This window comes from Danio rerio, chromosome 17 (assembly GCF_049306965.1).
Source record: "Danio rerio strain Tuebingen ecotype United States chromosome 17, GRCz12tu, whole genome shotgun sequence".
Classification (NCBI taxonomy): Eukaryota; Metazoa; Chordata; class Actinopteri; order Cypriniformes; family Danionidae; genus Danio; species Danio rerio.
This window is the reverse complement of record NC_133192.1, coordinates 4,999,396-5,024,131: the sequence shown is the minus strand read 5'-3', so window position 1 is coordinate 5,024,131 and position 24,736 is coordinate 4,999,396. Positions and strand designations below refer to the sequence as shown.

General features: G+C 35.1%; 1 protein-coding gene across 2 annotated transcripts in view; it reads left to right on the top strand.

The window, feature by feature from the left end:
* Positions 1–24,736, top strand: part of plcb1 (phospholipase C beta 1) — a 174,358-nt gene that overhangs the window by 69,497 nt on the left and 80,125 nt on the right. For both annotated transcript variants that reach the window (XR_012393186.1, XM_073928037.1), the window contains exons 4-9: positions 7,614–7,754; positions 10,865–10,944; positions 14,540–14,593; positions 14,670–14,745; positions 20,471–20,571; positions 22,080–22,246. Coding sequence is in view for 1 of the 2 variants with exons in the window: in XM_073928037.1 (XP_073784138.1) it covers positions 7,614–7,754; positions 10,865–10,944; positions 14,540–14,593; positions 14,670–14,745; positions 20,471–20,571; positions 22,080–22,246 (619 nt within the window). In the remaining variant the exon portion in view is untranslated. The remainder of the gene's footprint in view (positions 1–7,613; positions 7,755–10,864; positions 10,945–14,539; positions 14,594–14,669; positions 14,746–20,470; positions 20,572–22,079; positions 22,247–24,736) is intronic.

Below are 24,736 nucleotides of genomic sequence, written 5' to 3'. Positions count from 1 at the left end.
ACCTTCTAACCTTCTTGTTGTGAGGCGACAGCACTACCTAATGCGCCATTGCGTCATCCATTATCATTATTAATAATATTATTATTATTAATATTATTATTGTTGTTGTTGTTGTTATTGTTGTTATTATTATTATTATTATTATTAATATTATTGTTATTATTATTATTATTAATATTTTTGTTATTATTATTATTATTATTATTATTATTATTGTTATTATTGTTATTATTATTATTATTATTATTGTTGTTGTTGTTTTTGTTATTATTATTATTATTATTATTATTGTTGTTGTTGTTTTTGTTATTATTATTATTATTATTATTATTATTATTATTATTATTTTTATTATTATTATTATCGTTGTTGTTGTTGTTGTTGTTATCATCTTCACAACAGTTTAGCTCTAAAAATAAGTACTGAAAATCAGTATTTTTGTCGAATCACTGTTTGCACATGGCTTGGATTGAATGCCACTGTATAAAATATTTATGAGCATCGTTTAGTGATGCATGTGAACTCTGGAGACGTCGGTGGCATCAATCAATCATTTTCCCCCTCGAGTAACGAGAAGACAATTCAAGCTCTAATATTCCTCATTGAAGCGTCTCTGAAATTACCCAAGGCCTCTGAGCGCTGATGGATTCAGACTCTTCAATAGTCTGCATTTCCTCTGGGGTTTGCTGCTGCTGTTGTGGTTTTTGTGAGTAGAAATTGATAAAACATTAAATTGTTCTTGATGGAAAAGCATCGCTTGTCTTTTTTCATTTGTTCCTTTGATCTGGAGGAGTCTCAAACATCTAGTCACGTATCCGTATCACGTATTGTCTTGTTTTTTCAGAAACAATGAGTCAAAGTTAAGTGAGATTTTACTTAAAACAAGCAAAATAATCTGTGAACAGCCGATTCGAATGTTATCACACGATTGAATGGGCATTATCAGTGGTTATCAGCTGATAGATATGGGCCAGTAGGGGCCTTCTGCGCCTACTGGTAGGCTCAGAATGCTGTTATCATGAATCTACATGGTTAATAAACAATAGATCACATATGGCTGTGGTCAGAAGTTGATGAGAATTAACCAATATCCACGATGCAAATCTCCCATTCCACCACATCCCAAGGGTGCTTTATTGGAGATCTGGTGACTGTGGTGACCATTTGAGCAGTGAACATTTACAATAATATATACAACAAATACATGCTTTAACCAAAACTAATATTGGATATATAAAGATGTGCATGTATGCAGGGCCGGAGCAAGCTGAACTGCCGTTCTAGGCAGAGGACGATCATGCCGCCCTCAACCCCAATGTGAAAACGAAAGTGACCGGTTATGAAAATGAAGTGAGGTTTCGCGGACCTCTTTTCCAGCGCACTATGCACGGATATAACTGAGGACGCGCGGGTGTCGCGGACCTCAATTCTGCCGCCATATGCGCAGATATAACTGATGGAGGTGTCGCTGACGCCGCCCTCTCTATTCTGTCGTCTATGCGGGAATATATCTGAGGACGCGAGTGGTGAGGGAGGTGTCGCGGACATAACTGAGGACGCGGGTGTCCTCAATGTCGCTGATGCCGCCCTCTCTATACTGCCACCCTAGGCGGCCGCCTAGGTCGCCTCTATGGACGCGCTGGCCCTGCATGTATGTATGTGTAACACAATGGGCTCTATTTTGACGGTCCATGCGCAGAGCGCAAAACGCAGGGCGCAAACACTTTCAGGGCGTGTCAGAACGCATTTTTGCTAATTTAAGGACGGAAAATCTGCCTTGCGCCGCGGCGCATGTTCTAAAAGGGTTGAGTTTATTTTCTTAATGAGTTATAGGTGTGTTTTGAGAACAAACCAATTAGAATCTTATCTCCCATTCCCTTTAAGACCCAGCTGTGTCGCGCCAAGAGCGCATTCGCTATTTACAGGACGTAAAGTAAGTCTAAGTGGAAAAAATGAGCATTTCAAAAGCAAACAGTTAACAGTTGACAGTTTTTTAACAGAAAACTGTTAAACAGAGCTTCTACTGCGTGAGAATGAGAGATAATGGATCTACTTTCACTTTCGTTCTTGGATAGGGAAACCTTTAAGCACAGACATCAATTAGTCTATAAATAAATACTTTTGTTTGTTAAGCGCAAATATTCGTTTCAAAACTATTTCTAAATTCAGTTCTAATTTCCAGCAAATGAAAAAATGAATAATAGCAAAATGTGGTCAAAAACCTGAGTTATATCCTAAAACACATGCTGTGCCCCATATGGTCCAATACCTGACATGTGGGCAAATCTAAGCTTGTTTTTAATAAAACAAATATACATATGGATATAATAAATAATACTGCTAATAATAATAACATTATACAAAAGCAAATTGTTATGAATGAACTGAAAAAGCCTCCCGAGATGGAGAAGACATAAAAGCAGTGATTTTTCATATTTATGTAGGCTAGAAAATAATATGTTTTGTAATATTTTAATCCTTTATATTTATATTCTATATCTATTCTTATTATATCCTATATATATCCTTAATATTTACATTTGTTCATATGTAAAGATATTTGCCTATTGCTCTCTTGTTTGTATTAAGCAGTGTGTAAGCGAGGCGCAACTCTGCGCTGGAGTTTAGACCGGGTTTGTTTTGATCTAATGAAAAATCTATTATAGATTCTTAAAATAGCAACGCGCCAGCGGTCCGCCTCAGAACGCCTTCCTTTTTAGACCAGAACGTCTATGGGCCCAAAAACGAGCGCTAATGCATTTGCTATTTAAACAGCGTAGCGCAACGCCTCAAAACGACTCTTGCGCCAAGCTGAAACTACCAAAAGACTACTGCGCCACGCCTTGCGCCACACTGCGCCGGGTGTATGATAGGACCCAATATCATCATTTGATGCAGATTTTCTCGAAAGAAGCTGTTACTCCATCTTGTTTAGAGCGTCATTACGGAGGTTTTATGTTAGAACTAAAGTAGTCGATGAATCTGCAACAAAGCAACTGTAGTTTAGGAAACACTCATCACTACATCGTTCATTCCTCAAACAATGCATCATACTATGATAGTTCAGCTGCGAGTTACGTTGTTGTTTGAGAAGCTCATCCCTGAGCAGCCCTTCAGGCAGCGTCACTACAGGCTCTTTTGGCTGTAAATCTGCTCCACATTGCAGCTCGCTCTGGCCAACAAACACCCACTCAGAGCTGCGCAATTCAACCAGCAAGGGTTTATTTTTATGCTCCGGGTTTATATGAGGGAGATGGCATGTTTGTTTCATGTCTGTTTAAAGGTACACTCTGCAAAAACATGCTTTTCTTACAGAGTTTTTGTCTGGTTTAAATAAAAAATCTTAAATCTAGAACATTTTTATAGACAAACAAAAATAATGTCTAGTTTTTAGAAATAATGTGTTAAAATTAAGTGTAATTTTGCATAAAACAAGCTTAATAGTCTGCAATTGGGGTAAGCAAAACAAACATTTTTTTTTGTTTTGTTATACGATTATTTTGCATACCCCATTTGCAGATTATAATTGGCATTATTTTTATTGTTTTAACACTCCTGTTACTGTAACGGAGGCCAGCTAGTAAGTGCTGTGTGGGTAAAACCTCACTCCTCTGACCTCTAAAGGTGCTCTAGTGACAGACACAAGAGGTCATTGTCTTTAGCCTCCTTGTTAGAGCAACCGACTCCCATGCGGAAGGTTGCCGGTTTGATACCAGCTTGGAGCGGGTTGGGTGGAGAAGAACCGGCGAGGTTACACATGGAAGAAGGGAGCCTGTCGTGACCCGGATGGAAGTGAGGTTTAGGGGGGTGGGCCAGCTAGTAAGTGCTGTGTGGGTAAAACCTTACTCTTCTGACTTCTAAAGGTGCTCTAGCAACAGACACTAGAGGCCATGGTCTTTAGCCTCCTTGTTAGAGCAAATAGACTCTAATGCAGAAGGTCGCCGGTTTGATCCCAGCTCAAAGTGGGTAGGGTGGGGTTGGACCGGCGGGGTTACATTACAATAAAATCTGCTAACACTTTTTACTCATCTATTTAAAACCTCCAGAATATGATTTTTTATTTTTTTTTGCCAAAAGTTAGTGTCAGGTAATGATGTCTTTGTGGAGTACTTAACAACACTTTGAAATAAACAATAATGCTGATTTTATGTCTTGAACATGACTGACAGCATATATTGTGGGCCCTGGAACATTTTTGATGAAATTAGCAGCCCTAAGTCTACCCTGTCATTCAAGTGTGGAATGGGGCCATAATCATTTGCCATTTTTTGGAAGGTAATGTGTCTGCTGGTGGTTGAGACACAACGGAAGGATCAACACTAGCAGTCTCATTCTCATCTGTGGAGAATGCCTCATAATCAGGGTCCTCCTCAAGACTATCCTGTCTCAGACACATTCTTCTCTATGTCACTTTCAGTGTCAAAAACCTGTGACAAAATCTCTGACAATAAACCTTTACTTAGAGTCTATTTTAAATTGAGAGAGGTTTAAATTGAGAGAGCTTAAAGAGCCCGAAGACCACAAAGAGAAATAGTTTACACCCCCCCCCCCCCAAAAAAAAACAAACAAACAAACAAACAAACAAAAAAAAAAAAAACATGAGAAATATCAAAGTTCATGCAAGAATTACGTTTTTCCCTCCTCCATGGCAAGGGAAATATCAAAGTTCTGGTGAGGATTTGGATTCCCCCTACCCCCATGTCAGTGGTTCTCGCAATGCATGCATGTATGGTTGTGTTAGTTGTTTTTATTATTATTATTTTAATTATAATTAACATATACAATTTTAGTTCATATTATAAAATCATAGCATGTTATAGTGATCTAAATATCACCCAAAATAAATGTGTTTTATTTTATTTCTTGTGTTTTATACAGCTAAAAGAACACTGATGTTACAAAATGTGTACAGGACATTAAAAAAATAATATCATGGTAATTTTTTGTTTACCAAGTGTTCCCTATTAAATTAGGAAAAGTCATTAAATTTGAACCAAACAAAAAAACAAAAAAAAAAAAACAAACAAAAAATATGGACATACATTTAACATTGAATGGGGTCAAATTGACCCCAAGGATAATAGAAGGGTTAAGAATAAACTTACATGATTTTAACTTATTAATTCTGAAAAAAAGACAACATTTTTGACTTGTCTAGAAAATGCTTCAAGAGTTAAGAATTTTTAAATACTTGGACTAGAAATAAGACTAAAAATCTAAATTAAAAAAGCATTTTTGCAGTGTAGCATGTAGTACTTGTATTTTTTTTCCATTTTTATTTTATTTTATTTTATGCACTTACATTATCCCAAATGTTTAGTAAACTCCAGAGAAATCATCTTTATTAGCTAGTGAGATGGAGTGTGTGTTCATGCTAAATGACCTCAATTTCCAGTTTTGTTTTCTAGAAATCAAGGAAACAGCAGCGAGGCTTTAATATGTTGTGTGTTTTATTATACTGTATTATAACAAAAGCCTAAACATATTTAGTCTGATTAAACAACACTACTCAATCCCATTTACACATGCACTGCCTCTGAAACATTCATGCAGCATTAAAAATGTGGATCAGAAATAGGTTTGATTTGATTAGATATTTTTCTGCCTTTCACATCCGTATAATGCATTTTGTGAGTTTTTTTTTTTTTTTTTTTACAATTCAGAGCCACCGTATAAGCCAGTAGTGTCCAAACTTGGTCCTGGAGGGCCGGTGTCCAGCATATTTTAGTTCCAACCCCAATTAAGCACACCTGAACCAGCTAATCAAGCTCTTTCTAGGTATACTAGGGCTGCGTCCGAAACCGCATACTTCCATACTATATAGTACATTAAAATCAGTATGTGAGTCGAGTAGTATGTCTGAATTCATAGAATTGGAAAATCCGTATGCGAGAAGTACCTGGATGACTTACTACTTCTGGTGAGATACTGGAGTACGCATCCCATGCATGCTGCGCTATCCCATGATGCCCTTTGAGCGAATTCATGAATGAGAGTGAATCGACACAATTGACGCAGGTAGGTTGCATGATCATGACAAAATGGCGGATGTAGTACGTCCGAATTCTATTCATACTTTTCACATTCATACTGTATGGAACAAACTTTTTTAACGGCTGAATAGTACGTTTAAATTCAAATGCAGTGAGTAGTGAGCGGTTTCGGACGCAACCTAGACTTCCAGGCAGGTGTGTTGGAGGAAGTTGGAGCTAAACTATGCAGGACACCGGCCCTTCAGGACAGAATTTGGACACCCCTGGTATAAGCTAACCCAAAATCTAGGCGACTGTTGGCATCAATAAATCCTATGGCTCGTTTCCACTGACTGGTACAGTATGGTACGGTTCGGGTCGGTACGGGTCACCTTTATCAGGCTTGCGTTTCCACCACCAAGGGTACCCTTTTGGTGGTTATGGTGTATGACATAAAGTTTATGTCATGTATATGTCGAATAAATGTCTACAGTAAAGCTGTAGGGGTCGTTAACATATCATATGAGAAGCACTCCTCACAAAACGGATGCTTTATACACAATGATTGGGGGATTATAGCGCCTCCTGATGGTTAATGCGGTTACATATCATATGAGAAGCACTTCTCGCAAAACGGATGCTTTATACACAATGATTGGGGGATTATAGCGCCTCCTGATGGTGAATGCGGTTATACTCGCGGCAGGTATTATTTGATAATTCGATCCTTTATTTCACTGATTTGGCAACCGTCAAACGTCATCAGAGAAACGGTTTGAATTTCTGCTTAGTAAAAAAACATTAGTGCTCCATTTGGGACGACACTACATACATATACTATCCTGTTGAGTGTGTAAGTGCATAAGTACATAGTGCATGAGTGCGTAGTGTATAGTGTGCCATTTGGGACGCAGCTATACTGTATCTGTCATGACTGTCAGTGACCACCTGAGGGCGCTGTAGTTCAACGGACACTGGGAGTGAACTACAGCGCCCAAAAACTACAAGTCCATACATACCACGCGCATACACCCGGTCCACGTACACTGACCTGCTATCACAGCTGTGTCTGTTTACCGTTGATTTCCTGGACTATTTATACAATATCGTTACTGCGTCGTTTGTCTTTCTTGTCTCCGTGATTCCAGTAAGTCTCGTATTTCGAGTTGTGATTCCTGAGCCTTCTCTCTGATTTATGTTTCTTGTTTTGTTGTTTATTTGTACTTTGCACTTTGGACACTGTAAATAAATCTGCACTTGGATCCGCACCTTTTGTTCCCGTTTGATCTCGCTAACGTGACAGTATCTCCAATGAGCCTGGCTTGGGTCAATGCCACGTGATTGACAGGTTGATCCCGCCCTCATATCTGTAAACACCAATCAAAAAAGTCCCTGGAAAAACTTTTTGATTCAAGATTGCAAGAACACCCATTTTGCCTGTTGACTTCATGCTGACTGTAAATGTGTGTTTTTCTTCATGATCAGCGGGCGCTCAGCCAGGTTTTAACATACTGATAAAATTGCTCCTGGGAGATTTTGGTTGTGGGCGAGATCACAGCAGCTAAGCATCCGTAAAGAGGCTTAGAGGCTTATTTTCAGGATGTTTGATGGCAGCGAGGATTCATTATTGTCTTCCCTCAGGAAGCAAAGCTCCGGGAGCTCCTGGATGTGGGGAATCTGGTGGGACGGATAGAGAACCGGATGCTGACGGTGGTGACTGGACCCGACATGGTCAACATCCAGTACCTGAACTTCATGGCCTTCCAAGAAGACGTCGCCAAGGTAATGTTTTCATCAGCATTTATCAGTTTATATTTTAATAAAGTGCCTCATTATGCTATTTTAAATGTTCCTTGTGTTGCTTTAAAGTCTCCTGTAATGCATTCACTTATCACATATACAGCGTGGGAAATAAGTATTGAACACCTGGGAATAAAATTTCTAAAGGAGCTGTTGACTTGCAGTTGAACCTGATTAAGGTAAAAATAGAAAACAATACAAACATTAAAACATAACAAAACAAAACAAAACAAAACAAAAAAATCTGGAAAAAGAGTTCTGTGTAATAACAATGAAATACCAGAAGGAGAAAGTGCTGAACTACTGAAATGCATTTAAATCTTTAGGTAAAAGCTTTTTTTTTTGGTGGTAAAGACGCCTCTCATATAGAGAATGAAGACATGTGCATTGCTCAGGTGTTAGTTTCTCACATATTTCAAGGGAGTGTAAAAATCTTGATGGTTCTGTGGGTCTCGTCTATAAAATCTGAGCTTTATTTTGTATTTTTTATATTGGATTCAGGTCAGGTGATTGGTTGGGCCATTCTACAGCTTGGTTTTCTTTCTCTGAAAGTATCTGAGAGTTTGCTTGGCTGTGTTTTGGATCATTGTCTTGTTGAAATGTCCACCCTGGTTTCATCTTCATCCTCCTGCTAATGTAGATGTTGGACTGAAGCAGCTGATATTCATTTACACCGAGGAAGGGCAGAGGCTTGCTGAAGAACTACTGAGAGATTTTAGGTCTTTCACTGCCTTTCTACAGATCCTGTTCTTCATGTGTATGACACATAACCTAATTCGTTGTCTAATTAGTTTTTTTGTTAGTTTTTTTTTGCATGTATGGATTTGTTTTGCTTGTTACCAGCCTCTGGTGAAAATTTCCGGTCAACAGCACCTTTAAAAATATGTTTTCCAAGAAAATGGTGACAGGTTCAACACTTGTTTCCCCCACTGTATTCAATTTCAAGAAACACTAGTTCACAGCATCAGCTCTTTTCTCACTGTGTTCTAGGATCTGCTCTTTAAACCCCACCTTTTGCAGAGTCTACTCTGCTCTGATTGGTCAGTTGGCTCAGTCTGAGATTTATGTAAATATCTTTTTTAGATATTTCCCTAGGTTGGATGGAATGAAATAAATCCTTAATAAATATTATTTATATATATATATATATATATATATATATATATATATATATATATATATATATATATATATATATATATATATATATATATATATATATATATATATGGATGGATGGATGGATGGATGGATAGATAGATAGCACCCTAGAATCTAATCACCATTTAAAATCATTCCAAAATCAATCAGTCCAAACCATGCATAATAAAAAAATGTAACAAGCGTATTTACAAGTCTGCACAAATCAAACAATTCAGTGATTATACACATCACTATAAAATAATTAATAATAATACTGCTTAATATGTTATGACAAGCATTTCAAGATAGAGTTGAAGTCAGAATTATTAGCCCCCCTGTTTATTTTTTCCCCAATTTATGTTTAATGGAGAGATTTACTAAATTTCTAAACATAATAGTTTCATTACCTCATTTCTAAAAACTGATTTATTTTATATTTGCCATGATGACAGTAAATAATATTTGATTAGATATTTTTCAAGACACTTCTATACAGCTGAAAGTGGAATTTAAAGGCTTAACTTGATTATTTAGGTTAAATAGGCAGGTTAGGGTAATTAGGCAAGTTATTGTATAATGATAATTTGTTCTGCAGACTATAGAAAAAAAAAATATAGCTTAAGAGGCTAATAATTTTGACCTTAAATTGGTACTTAAAAATTAAAAAAAACGGCTTTATTCTAGCCAAAATAAAACAAAGAAAAATATCCAGAAGAAATAATATTATCAGACTTACTGTGAAAATTTAATTGCTCTGATAAACATCATTTGGGAAATATTTAAAAGAGAAAAAAAATAATAATTTGTTTTTTAATGTAAATACATGTTTTCGATTTTCTACAGAAAAAAAAACACTGTTGTCCAGTGACTGGCCTATTTAACCTAATTATGACTTTAAATTACACTTTAAGCTGAATACAGTACAATATTATCTAGTCAAATATTATGTGCTGTCATCATGCCAAAGACAAAAAAAATCAGTTATTAGAAATCAGTTATTAAAACTATTATGTTTTAAAAAGAGCTGAAAAACTGGAAATAATGAATAACTAAAAGTTTTTTTTTTTAATATTAATAATTAAAATGTCTTTGAGGCAACTGTATTGGCAACATGGTGGCTCAGTGGTTAACACTGTTGCCTCACAGCAAGAAGGTCACTGGTCTAACCTCAGCTGGTTTAGTTGGCATTTCTGTGTAGAGTTTGCATGTTCTCTCCATGTTGGTGTGGGTTTCTTCCGGGTGCTCCGGTTTTCCCCCAAGTTAAAAAACGTGGTACAGGTGAATTGGGTAAGCTAAATTGTCCATAGTGTGTGTGTGTGTGTGTGTGTGTGTGTGTGTGTGTGTGTGTGTGTGTGTGTGTGTGAATATGAGTGTGTGTGAATATGAGTGTGTGTAGGTGTTTCACAGTGATGGGTTGTGGCTGGAAGGGCATCTGCTGTGTAAAACATGTGCTGGATAAGTTGGCGGTTCATTCCGCTGTGGCAACCCCAGATTAATAAAGGGACCAAGCCAAAAAGAAAAAGCATGAATAAATAAATTATTATCTAAATTACACATAATAATCCTGCACTTTTTGTTTAAAACATCTGTCGATTTTTTCCCTGCTTGTTCAAACTTTTTATTTAAAATAAGTTGAATCAACACAATTCTTGAGTATTTTGTGAGGATGGCTTATTTTTTTTATGTTCAATAAAATTTCACAAATTTGTAAAAACAATTAAGGTAGATGTGTTGGGACCACATGAGGGAATTGTATGGAACCCAGCATTTTTACAGCGAGTGCAGACCTTCAAAACATGAATAATAATAATATGGAATAAACCACAGCATAATGAGGCACTTTGTGTAAGTAGTGCATGTATATTTCTGTCAGTGAGATATTTGTGCTGCATGAATGTTAGTCAAGATACTTGACCCGAATTGCTTTTAATGTTTTGTGCTTGATAAAGGAGTGGGCAGATGAGCTGTTTAGTCTGGCCTCAAACCTGCTGGCTCAGAACATGTGCAGAGAGTCCTGTCTGGAGAAAGCGTGAGTACATCAACATCTGCACATGGCTGGAGCAAGAGTAATACAGTATGGCATTCATAGCCAAATGATATATATATATATTCCTTTTTTTTTTGTATTTGTTATATTAATAGTTTATATAGATGTATAGAGCGGCACAATGGCTCTGTGGCACTGTCACTTCAGAGCAGGAATGTCACAGGTTCGAGCCCTGGCTGGGTCAGTGGGCATTTCTGTGTGGAGTTTGCATGTTCTCCCTTTGTTGCCGTGGGTTTCCTCTGGATGCTCCGGTTTCCCCCCACAGTCCAAACAGATGCGCTATAGGGGAATTGGGTAAACAAAATTGGTTGTAGTTTATGAGTGTGAATGGGTGTTTCCCAGTGGTGGGTTGCAGCTGGATAGGCATCCGCTGTGTCAAAAATATGCTGGATAAGTTGGCAGTTCATTCCGCTGTGGTGACCCCAGATTAATAAAGTAACTAAGCCGAAAAGAAAATGAATGAATGAATTATCTAAATTACTCATAATAATCCTGCACTTAATGTTTGAAACATCTAATAGTCGGTGGTTCATTCCGCTGCGGCGACCCCTGATAAATAAGGTTCCATTTGCATTAAAGCAAAAAATTAACCACCAAGGTAAACTTAAAAGCCTAATTTGCTCTCGAAGTAGTAAAGATTTAGTTTAATTGCATTTGACCACATGGAAAAGGCACCGTTTATGTGTTTACGAGACATGTATGGTCATACTGAAAGCACCAGCAGATAGTTTACCTCACAACTGAAAATAAAATAACTAGCAATATCCTAACTATCAATATCATAACAATCTGCTGATTTTTAGCCCGTCTTTGAGTCTGTCTCTAGTCTATTTACTTATTTACTTGTATAAATATGTGTAAATGGATATTTATTCAGTTTTTTTATTATTATTTTCACTAATATTATTGTGATATATTAATAGTAATGTTAAAATGTTCATATGATTCATTTACAATACAGTTTGTAAAGTAATATTTTAGTAGAGATATTATATGAGAGACTTGCTTTGCTACCAAAAAGTGGACCGAATTACATTTGCACTGTAAACATTAAATAAAAGTTAAAAAGGTATTGTAGGACCATGCAGTGGCGCAGTAGGTAGTGCTGTCGCCTCACAACAAGAAGCATGTTCTCACTGCGTTCGCATGGGTTTCCTCCAGGTGCTCCGGTTTCCCCCACATTCCAAAGACATGCGGTACAGGTGAATTGGGTAGGCTAAAATTGTCTGTAGTGTGTGAGTGTGTGTGTGAATGATTGTGTGTGGATGTTTCCCTGAGATAGGTTGCGGCTGGAAGGGCATCCGCTGCGTAAAAAACGTGCTGGATAAGTTGGCGGATCATTACACTGTGGTGTCCCAGATTAATAAAGAGACTAAGCCGACAAGAAAATGAATGAATGAATGAATGAAAGGTATTGTTTTATTTCATATGTTAAATTATTAGTTATGATACTCTAAAATGATTCCACATAAATCCACAGATTTTGTTTTACAAAATTCTCTGCTGAAATAGAAAAACTCTGCAAATTCTCTCTGGCCCCAATCACAACCTATCATTAAATGTATTCATTATAGTTTAGTCCAAAGTACAATTTAACTTGGATTTTGATTTTTAAGTCAAGAAAAAGTAATAGAATTAATATTAATAACAATTCAATTAATCTATTGGGCACTATTTTAAAGATCTAGGCACAAAGTGTAAAGCACATGGTGCAAAAACATTAAGAGTTGCATCCACTTTTGCTACTTTAAGGATACTCTCTGTGCCCCGGCGCATGGTCTAACAGGGTTGTGCTTATTCACTTAATGATGTGCTTTGAGCACAACCTGCATTAAACCAATCAGAGTCTCATCTCACATTCCCTTTAGGAGTCAGTTGCATCACGCCATGGCACATTTGCTATTTACATGATGGACTTTGTAAGTGGAAAAACTGAACACTTCAATAGTGAGACAACAGTTAAACAAACAATCTGCACGAGGATAAAGAACGAGCCTCCTCCATTTGGTCTATTTACTTTCTCTTTACTGTTAGAGCTGTATTTTAATGATCTAGGCACAAAGTGTAAAGCGCATGGTGCAAAACCTTAAGGGCATGTCTGAATCCACTTTTGCTATTTTAAGGATGGAAAAATATGCTCTGCGCCCTGGTGCATGGTCTAACAGGGTTGTGCTTAATCACTTAATGAGTTCTGGGAATGTTTTGAGCATAACGTGCATTTAACCAATCAGAGTCTCATCTCCCATTCCCTTTAAGAGTCAGTTACATCGCACCACGGTGCATTTGCTATTTACATGGTGGACTTTGTAAGTGGAAAAACTGAACACTTCACTAGCAAGAAAACAGTTAAACAGAGCTTCTGCAGCACAAGGATAAAGAACGAGCCTCCTCCAATCAGCCTCTTAACTTTCTCTTTACTTTTAATCTTTACTCCTTTACTCAGGTGGAGTAAGGAAAAGGTGGAAACTCACTTCATTGAAGACATCCATGAGCCTACATATTTAATTTTGTTTGAAGATTTGTTTGTAAATTCAGTTCTAATTAACAGCAAGTGAATAAATGAACATTAATAATGAAGTGTGGTCAAAAAAACTGAGTTAGATCCAAACACACGTCCTTGTTCTACACTTGTTTTAATTCAAACAAATATAAATATGCATATAATAAATAATACTGCTAATAATAATAACATTATACTAATGCACATTGTCATGAATAAACTGAAAAAGCCCCCCCCCCAGGTGAAGAAGGCATGGAGGCAGTGGTTTTTATATTTATGCAGAAAAAAATTGCGTTTATGCGTTTGTATCACTTTAATCCTTTAATTAGTTTTCATTTTAAATATATTTGTGTATTGCTGTACATCCTGTGTGTATCAAGCAATGTGTATGTGTTTTAGACCTGTATAGGCGCATAACTAACGCGCTCTGTGCTGGACTTTAGAGCAGCTTTTAATTGGTCAATAGCACTGTCTATTTCAGTTTCTTAAAATAGCAACACACCAAACATTGCGTCTTAACACACTTCCTTTATAGAGCAACACACCCATGAGTCCACAAAGTGGTGCAAATGGATTTGCTATTTAAACAACGTGGTGCAAAACTTACTGTTGCGCTGGTCCAACACAATCTCTCTGTAATTCGTAACTTTTTGATTTAGTGGCTAATTCGTATGAATTCGTACGATCTAATTCGTACATTTTAGTACGATTTGCTAATCCCCCAATGATGGTTGGGGTTAGGGGTGGGGTTAGGTGCCACGCCTCCTTTTCAAAATCGTACATTTTCGTATGACTGAACTTGTACGAGTTTGTACAAATTAGCCACTAAACTGACAAAACGTAAGATACCTACGTTTCCTTATGAGATCAGGCTGGCTAATCTGAAAATACCAACAAATCACGCCAAATACGCCTTGTATGAGAGTATGATAGGGCCCAATGTCTATAAAAAACAATATTTTTTTTCTTTGAGTCAATGTATTTTTTTTGCTTAGAATAAATATTTTGATTAATAACATGTCTGATTTTCAACCAAGTCAATGTAATATTTATTAAATATTGTTTTGTTCCTCACAGCTTTACGAGACTCAAGCTGCAGACAAATCAAGAGGGTCGAATCCCAGTGAAAAAGTAAGAAGTCCCTCATTTTTCAGCATGATAAAGCAGATTCCAGCGTTGCTCATGTTTTTTCTGTGTTTCTCCAAAGTGTTTCCCGCGTGTTCTCCACGGACCGGAAGCGTGTGGAGACAGCGCTGGAGAGCTGTAATCTGCCGTCCGGCCGGGTGAGCATATGTTTGGGATAATCGCTGCAGGATCCCGCCGGCACACAGGAACACCGCGTGTTTCCACAGGAAGCCGATGCACGGCTTTTAGCAACAAAAAAATGTGTGCTTTCAGATATCAAAGCCTGACGCAGAAATGAGAATTACACTTTCATTGGTTGTGTCAGCAGGAGCCTGTGTGTGTGTGTGTGTGTGTGTGTGTCTTATCATTTTACTGCAGATCCAAATGCTGAGTGGAAAAATCCCTGTTGGAGGAATAGTTCACTCTAAACTTGAACATTTACTTTCAAAGCTTATAGTCCACATGAAGCTGCGACTTTTTTCTTTCATATAGTGACGCAGTTCCTAGAGAAACAGACAGTGTTGGGGAGTAACGGAATACCATAGATATACTAGGTATCGCATAGGGACCCTGAGCATGCGTCAATAGCGCCGCCACATTGGTACAGTGCTCCCAGGACAAATGTCATTCAACCGCACTAGTCAAGACAGTGTTATTACGTGAAAATGTGGGACTTTATCGCTGTCTACAGGTGTAGAAACCAGCAAACAAAGAAATCAAAGCACAATGGCAGAACATTTCATAGGTAATATTAAGTTTTTTCTGTTTTTGTATGTTCTGAACTTTTGTGCTAATCAGGTAACGTTATTGATGATAACAGTCACTTACTGAATTCACCATAAGGCAAAGCAGCTCCAACTCACACTAAACACTCGGCTTATGCTAGTTTTGTTGAATAAAATCAGCAAACAATGCAAAAGAAATATGACAACAAGATGCTGCGCTGCCAGAAACTTGTATTATTGTCGGCTAACGTTAGTGAGAGAGTCGTTCGGGGGATTCATTCACAAACGAATCGCTCCCTCCGTCAGTATGAGAAGTGAAAGCAGGAGAGGAGCTGTGTTTCAGGACATGATTAGATCAAATTTAACAGGGAGGGTGAACAGTACATTTCTGTACACACAAAACACAAGCTTTTTGTCAGGAATGCCCGTGCGGTCACTGATCCATCAATGTAGAAAAGTGATGTAAAATTATAATTTTCGTAATTAGAAAAAAAAATTACATACTAACATCCAGGAAAACTCCCGATCATAGATATATGTGTATATGTGTATATCTCTGGCTTTGGATGGCCACAGTCCTCCACTGTACCTTGGTCCCGCATTCATTTCAAAGGAGCGCTACCCTGTAGCAAGATGGTGGCGCTATTGACGCATTTCGTCCAATAGACAACAATAGGCCAGGCGACATCTAGTGTATATATCTATGACAGAATACATGTACCGGCGGTACGTATTTAGAATACTATTCATGAGTAACTGTATTCCGTTACAGTTACTATTTTTAAACAGGGTGTTTAGAATACAGTTACTTTCCTAATACCATTGGAATACTTCAGGCGATGCGTGTCTGGCCCATAATATTACAAAATTGCCGCCGAAACCAAAGCAATCTCTGCGTGCCAGCTAACAACATGCTAGCAGCATCAAAAGATTCAACATCGAATCTGAAGAAACACCTTAAAGTAAGTTTTTTTTAATACACTGTGTCTGTCTATTTTTGCTTTATCGTGCATTTGACAGTGCCAGTATCGTGTTAGTCAGGTCATTTCTCACAGTTCTTGGCGGCCTTCATTGTATCTAAAAAGACGTTTTGTTTTTTTTTCACTCAGGCCCCATTTACACTAATGCGATTTCGTTTTAAAACGCATAAGTTTTGCTACGGTTACACCATCCGTCAACACTACCCTGGAGTTCTCGAGCGCCGAAAACGGAGCGTTTTGAAAACGCTGGAGAGGCCGTTTTCATTCTGAAACACTGCTGCACTGTCTTAAGGCTGATTTATACTTCTGCGTCAAATGCCGGCGTATGCTACGGCGCTGACGCATAGCCCTTCGCTGTGGCCGTTGCTGTCACTGACGTGCACCTCTCAAAAAATGTAACTACACGTCGCAACAATGCGTAGCGCAAGCTCTGTGATTGGTCGGCTTGGTAGCGCTGACGAGTCGGGGCGGGACCGAGTGCCACGCAAATGGCGCGAACCCAATGGAGCGATTGTTTACAAGTGTGGAGTCCCGTGAAGGAGCTCCTGATGGAAAGTTTTGTTTTGTGTTTACCTCATAGTTAAAGTTGTTGCAAGTCCGCCGGTTCCTGCCTCAAAATGAGCGAGTTTGAGCCACTTGTACATCCCGGAAGTGTTCAGGAAAAGCAAAAAAGCAGCGAAGAAACTCGACACAGAGAAACATTTACACCTCACTGCCCACTAGCGTTTCGGAAGTGTTAATATAGACCAACAGAGACAGCGCGCAGAAGTATAAATGCACAGCCACGCGCGTTGCCTGCGCCGTGGGTTACGCCGGTCACTTGACACAGAAGTATAAATCAGGCTTGAGTGTGAATATAGGAAAACGGAGACATCTGAAAACGGAGGCGGGGCTGCTGAGATTTGCTACCTGATTGGGGCTTTTGTGTCATTGCGTATCCTTCCCTTATTCGTCAAGCCTCTATCACATGACTATAACACATGGCTTTAACGCTACCGGAAAACAGTACTGTAAACAACAACATGGGCACAGAAATGGGAGCGTTGTTTGCACTATTGTCTGTTTTAGGCACACTTGTGCAGTTATTCATTTGTTACGTTTAGTAACAACTCGACCTCGTCGTCTGTCCACAAAAATACCTCTCTTGCTTTCTTTGCCATCGCGTTTAATATTAAACCGGCGTTTGTTGACTAACAATAACCAAATGCCGAGCGAGACACATACTTTCTGTTTATACTAGAACATGCATGCCCAGAATGCCCGAGCATGCCCAGAATGGTCACGTGATATACGTTTTTGGTGGCGTAGTGTGGACGGAGATATGTTCAGAGACGCTAGGTAAAACGCTAGTGTGGACACGGATCGTTTTTGATCTAAAACGCCGTTTTAAAACTAAAACGCATTAGTGTAAACGGGGCCTGAGAGTGACTATGTTTACATGGACATCAGTAATCGAATGATTTGCTTTAATCTAATTAAGACATGAGTTGCTTTTTGAATGTTTCTTCATGATCGCGTTTTACATGTTATAGCACATACTAAGATTAACGTCATCGCGTCACCACACTATCCACATGTCCTCCGAAGTTTCATGTAATTTCGAGTGTTTTATTATTAATTTGTCAACTTTAACTGCGGTTTGGCACTTTCACTTTCATTCGGGCATGCCCCCGGTGACAAACGAGATATTGGATGCAACTATGAACTGCTGGAAGAGTGTTGTTTTAATGGAAGTTCATACCGCATGCTGAATGAAAGAAAAAAAGCGCCGCATTTCACGAGGCAGGTGTCTGTGGTTTGCATGACTCGGTAGGTGCAAAGAGTGTCAAACAGCCGTGTGTGTGTGTGTGTGGACTATCCTGTCGCAAAACACGGAGAAAAGCCCTACATGAGGGTAATAGTTCGTTAAGGTGTTTACTTGTCTGTAATGCACTTTAATAATGCGACTAAAATCAGCATACTCAAATGTCTTCATTTGATTTCTCTTTAGTTCGATTGTGACCTTAATATGATTAATTTAATCAGAAAACCACAGAGGGTTAAAAGTGTGCAAATAATAAGAGCGCGTAGTCTCTGATTCATTCACATGCTCTCATCTGCTCTTCTTCTTTCTCGCTGCTTTATTTTTTATTTATTTATTTTGCTCCAGAATGTGCTCATCAGCCGGGGGCTCAGAGTGAGTGTGTGTGTGTGTGTGTGTGTGTGTGCGTGTGTTTTCAGCTCTTTATACGGGAGTTGAATCTGAGTAATGTCTGCTTTGTGGCCTCATCATTTGTTGTGGAGTTTTTCATAATAAGCCAATTGATTGGCTGTCAAGTCGACTGTTTGCTCCTGTGGAGAGAATCAATTAATTAATTTTGAGGCCCACTTGAATATTTAGTTTTTTTTTATTCATATGCATGTTGTTGATAGCAGCGTTGGCTCGTTTATTTTTAATGATTTATTGTTTGGAGACATATAAACACTGGTCTAAGACTGCAGACTCGTTACCAAGGCTGTCTGGGATAAATTGATTGGTTGGTTGGTTTGATTGTTTGTTATTTTATTTTATTTTATTTTATTTTATTTTATTTTATTTTATTTTATTTTATTTTATTTTATTTTATTTTATTTTATTTTTATATTATTTTATTTTTATATATTTTAATTATTTGTTTATTATATTAATAATTACTTTTTATTTATTTTATGTTTATGTTTAATATGTTTATATATTATCTTATATTATATATTTTGTTTAATTTAATTTTTATTTATGCATACACATTTTATTATGCATTTATAAATGCATGCATTCAATATGCAATATATTTTAATTTACTATTTTTGTAAACTACTTTAATATTACTTTAATTAATCTAATATTTATTTTTATTTTTCATCAGTTTATTTATTGTATTTATATTTATTAAAAAATTATTTATAATTTATTTATAATTTATTCACATTCATGTTCATTTTATGTTATTGATTAATTATTAATTGATTAAGTCATTGATTTATATCTCATTTTTTTAGCATTCTGAAAACATTCTACATTCTGTAGAATGTATTATTATTATTATTATTATTATTAATATTGTTAAATTGTACACTATTGTGTATAATATATTTTACCTTATACATATTATACATTTCAACACGTGTTTCTGTATTTGTTTTAATAATTTTTTTTTACTTTTCTTATTTGTTATATTGTACATTATAGCAAATATTTATTTATTATTATTTTTTTATTCAGGTGTATTTTTATGTTATTGATTAATTATTAACTGTTTTATTGATTTATAGTTTCTATAGTTTTGATCTATAGTATTTTTATCAATGTTAGCTTGTTTATTTATTGAAATGTTTTATTCATTTATTTTATTAATACGCGGTTACATTTTGTCAAAAGCTAATTTACTTCAAGCCGAAAAGTTATATTGTATTCATTCATTGAATCATTTATTTATTTATTTATTTATATATATAAATAAATATATGTTTATATATAATATATATATATATATATATATATATATATATATATATATATATATATATATATATATATATATATATATATATATATATATATATATATACATTTTTATTTATTTATTTAATACATTTTTTTATTTATTTAATAATTTTTATTTATTTATTTGTTTGATAATTAGTTTGTTTATTTATTTATTAGTTTGTTTGTGCATACATATATTTATTTTAATATATATTGATCAATTTACATTTTTTATCAGTTTTATCAAATATTTATTTTTAATTTATTATTCATTATATAATTATTAAGTTATTATTATTTATTAACATATATATATATATATATATATATATATATATATATATATATATATATATATATATATACATTTTTTATGTTTTAATTTATTTTACTAACTGACTGATTTATTTATATTTTCATATTTTTTTTTAATGGTATTAGTTATTTTTTTTTATTTATTATTGATCAGTTATTAGTTCATTTGATGTTTTTTTTTTTATTAGTGATTGCATTATTGTTGAAAGCTGATTTGCTCTTCTGTTTTTGAGAGATTCAATATTTTTAACACACATGAAAGACTTGTTTATTAGCTGCTAGACTAAATAAATGTGGTAAAATGATTATGTGAATATGCGATTTATGATTTGCTGGTTTGCTTTGTTGGTCTCTGCAGAACGACTCAATCCCTTTGGAGGATTTCACTTCTGACGTTTACAAGCTGTTCATCAGCCACCTCTGCCCGCGATCTGAGATTAACCAAATATTTGCTGACCTGTGAGTCTTACAGAGAATTATTTATTTATTTATTTGTTTGTTTGTTTATGTAGTTACATTTAAAAAAATTTTTTAGATTTATTTATTTATTAAATTAATTATTTATTTGTTTACATTTTTATTTATTTATTTATATTTTTTTTATTTATTCATTTACATGTTATGTATTTATTTACTTATTTAGTTAATTACATGTTTGTTTATTTTTTTACTTATTTTTTTATGTACATTTTTATTTATTCATTTACATTTTATTTATTTATTTATATTTTTACTTATTCATTTACATGTTATTTATTTAGCAAGTTAGTTAGTTTATGTATTTATTTATTTATTTAAATTTTATTTGTTTATTTACATTATTGTTTTTTATTTCTGTACTTATTTATTTTATTATTTATTTATTTATTTACATTTTATTTATTTATTTACATTTTATTCATTTATTTGTTTATATAATTTATTTATTTACATTTTAATCTATTTACTTACATTGAAATTTATTTCTGTATTTATTTATTTATTTACATTTTGTTTTTATTTACATTTTATTTATTTATTTTAGTTTTTATTTAATTGTTACCATTTTATTTATTTATTTACATTTTATTAATTAATTTATTTATATAATTCATTTAATTATATTATTTGTTATTTATTTGTTGTTATTTATTATTTATAATTTTTTTTACTAAATCTATTTAAATTTGTTTTTTTATGTATTTCATTTGCATTTATATGTACAATTTTTTATTTATAATTTATTTATTTCATTCATGCATTTATTTTATGCATTACTTGTCTGTTTATACATTTATTTAATTATGCATTGATTTTATTTACTTATCTATTGCTTATCTATCAATCAGATTTTATACTTTATATGTTTTTTTTATTTAATCAATTCATTTTTATTATTTTTATTTTTCTATATAGTTTTTAATATGTTCATATTTTATCATATATTTTTATTAATACATTTGTTTATTTTCAAACATAATTTTCGCTCTATTCATTGTTTATTATCTGTTTTTTATTTTATCTGTTTAATTTTTTAAACAATTTTTAATTTACCTTTTTATTATTATTTTTTTGATAAGTCTTTCTATTTTTAAACATAACTATTAATCTATAATTTTATTATTGTTTATTAATATAGTTTTTAATCTCTCCTTTGTCTGCTATCTTTTTATTTTTACATTTGTTTACTTTTTTTATTTTCCACATTTCTTTTAATTTATTTGTAAAGGTTAATGTATGTATGAATCTATTTTGCACGCAAACGTAATCATGCCTTCAAGTCATTTTGTAAAGATATTAACAAGCTGTGTTTGTTGATTATGCTGGAGTTTAGGGAGCTGCAATTAAAAAGGAGAAAATAATTAGCACTGATCATAACCGTGACATTTCTTTCAAAACACTCCACCTTGCTCAAAGCCATTGTGTGTGTGTGTGTGTATCATTGTGTGTGTGTGTGCGTGTGTGTGTGTGTGTGTGTGTGTTTGCAGTGGAGCGAAGAGCAGAAACTATCTGAGCATGGAGCAGATGACTGAGTTCATCAATAATAAGCAGCGAGACCCTCGTCTGAATGAGATCCTGTACCCGCCGCTGAAGCCCGACCAAACACACGCCCTGATGGAGAAGTTTGAGCCCAACGCCGAGTTCATTCAGAAAGGTGAAGCTCAGACACACACTCATCACACACACTCGCTCACTCCACACTGTTGGATTTATACACATCTATATAGCTCATGTGGGGTGGCTCAGTGGTGTTACACTGTCACCTCACAGCAAGAAGGTCACTGGTTCGAGTCTCTGCTGGGTCAGTTGGCATATCTGTGTGGAGTTTGCATGTTCTCCCCGTGTTGGCGTGGGTTTCCTCCGGGTGCTCCAGTTTCCCCCACAGTCCAAACACATGTTCTATAGGTGAATTGAATAATCTAAATTGGCCGCAGTGTATGAGTGAATGAGTGTGTATGGGTGTTTCCGAGTACTAGTTTGTGGCTGGAAGGTCACCCGCTATGTAAAACATATGCTGGAATAGTTGGTGGTTTATTCCGCTGGGGCGACCTTTGATAAATAAGGGAGTAAGCCAAAGGAAATGGAATGAATATATGAATGGAAATTTGCTGTATTTTTATTAGGGCTATGTAATTTTGTCCCCTCAAATAAAATAAAAAAAATAAAATAAAATAAAATAAAATAAAAAAAATAAAAAAAAATAAAATAAAATAGATTATTTACATATTTGTTTGGTCAGAGAAAAGACCTATATAAACTAAATAAACTAAAATTAAATTATATACAGGCAACGCGGTGGCGCAGTAGGTAGTGCTGTCGCCTCACAGCAAGAAGGTCGCTGGCTCGAGCCTCTGCTGGGTCAGTTGGCATTTCTGTGTGGAGTTTGCATGTTCTCCATGCGTTCGTGTGAGTTTCCTTCGAGTGCTCCGGTTTCCCCCACAGTCCAAAGACATGCGGTACAGGGGAATTGGGTAGCCTAAATTGTCCGTAGTGTATGAGTGTGTATGGATGTTTCCCAGAGATGGGTTGCAGCTGGAATGGCATCCGCAGTTTAAAACCAAGGCTTGATAAGTTGGCGGTTCATTCCACTGTGGCGACCCCTGATTAATAAAGGGACTAAGTCGAAAAGATTAAATTAAATTAAATTAAATTAAATTAAATTAAAACACTATCTAACTAACTAAATAATTAACTAAATAAATAAATACAATTAATACTAAATAAAGAAAAATTATTCTAAATAAATAAATCAATAAATGCTAAATAAATAAAAACGTTTTGGTGTATTATTGTACTTAGCGTGTGAGTGTGTATGGATGTTTTCCAGAGATGGGTTGCAGCTGGAAGGAAAAACATATGCTTGATAAGTTGGCGGCTCATTCCACTTTTTAATTTAATTTAATTTAATTTAATTTAATTTAATTTAATTTAATTTAATTTAATTTAATTTAATTTAATTTAATTTAATTTAATTTAATTTAATTTAATTTAATTTAATTTAATTTAAATAAAGCACTAACTAACTAACTAAATAAATAAATACAATTAATACTAAATAAACGAAAATAATACTAAATAAATAAATCAAATACTAAATAAATAAATATTTTTGGGTGTATTATTATATTATATATTTTTTTTCTAGAAGGGTTATGCAATTTTGCTCCCTCTAAAAAATTATTATCAAAATCTTGTGCAAAGGGACCTACAGTTATTGGTCAGTATTTAAGTTGTATGTGCAGCATCTGACTACAGAACATTGTCAATATGAGAACAAGGTGTTGTATTGTTTTCTGCCTTTTAATGTTTCTTATGAGCTGTACTGTTTGTTGTTGAGGTGTTTTATTACATTTTGGGTACCACTTACGATTTAGACATGAGTAAGTGAATAAGACTGAAATTAATAATACATTTCAATACATTCATCACTACTTTAGGGGCTGATCAGATCAGAGGTCATTAAATTTGTCACAGTTTTCATCTTTGTTGAACTTTCTGAGGGAATCTTTTAATCCGGCGGCTCAGACTATTGATTGTGTTTGTCTGCAACCCATCATGCTTTGCAGAATGAGCGGTTTATTCATCGATCGCTGATAGACAGCTCTGTGTAATAGCTTATCCTTGATGATGATGATGGTGTTGGTGGTTTCATTAAGGTCCTGTGAGGAGCTGCATTTATCTGAGTGCAGATTGTCAGAGTGGTTTAATCTGTTTCTGTCAGTGTAATAATATCACATCTAATCCCTCATTATATTCTACAGCAGACCTGATGATTGACAGACACATCACACACTGAAAACACACTCCTAAACAAATCTCGTCAGTATTAATGGGGCTGTGAAGAGCTGTGAAATGTTTTGTTTGGTCATATCGATTAGCTCCTCTCCTTAAGAAAAAAACAATCTCCCGTTCCACCACATCCCAAAGGTGCTCTATTGGATTGAGAACTGGTGACTGTGGAGGCCATTTGAGTACAGTGAACTCATTGTCATGTTCAAGAAACCAGTCTGAGATGAGTCACGCTTTATGACATGGTGCGTTATCCTGCTGGAAGTAGCCATCAGAAGAGGAGTACACTGTGGTCATAAAGGGATGGACATGATCAGCAACAATACTCAGGTAGGCTGTGGCGTTGACACAAAGC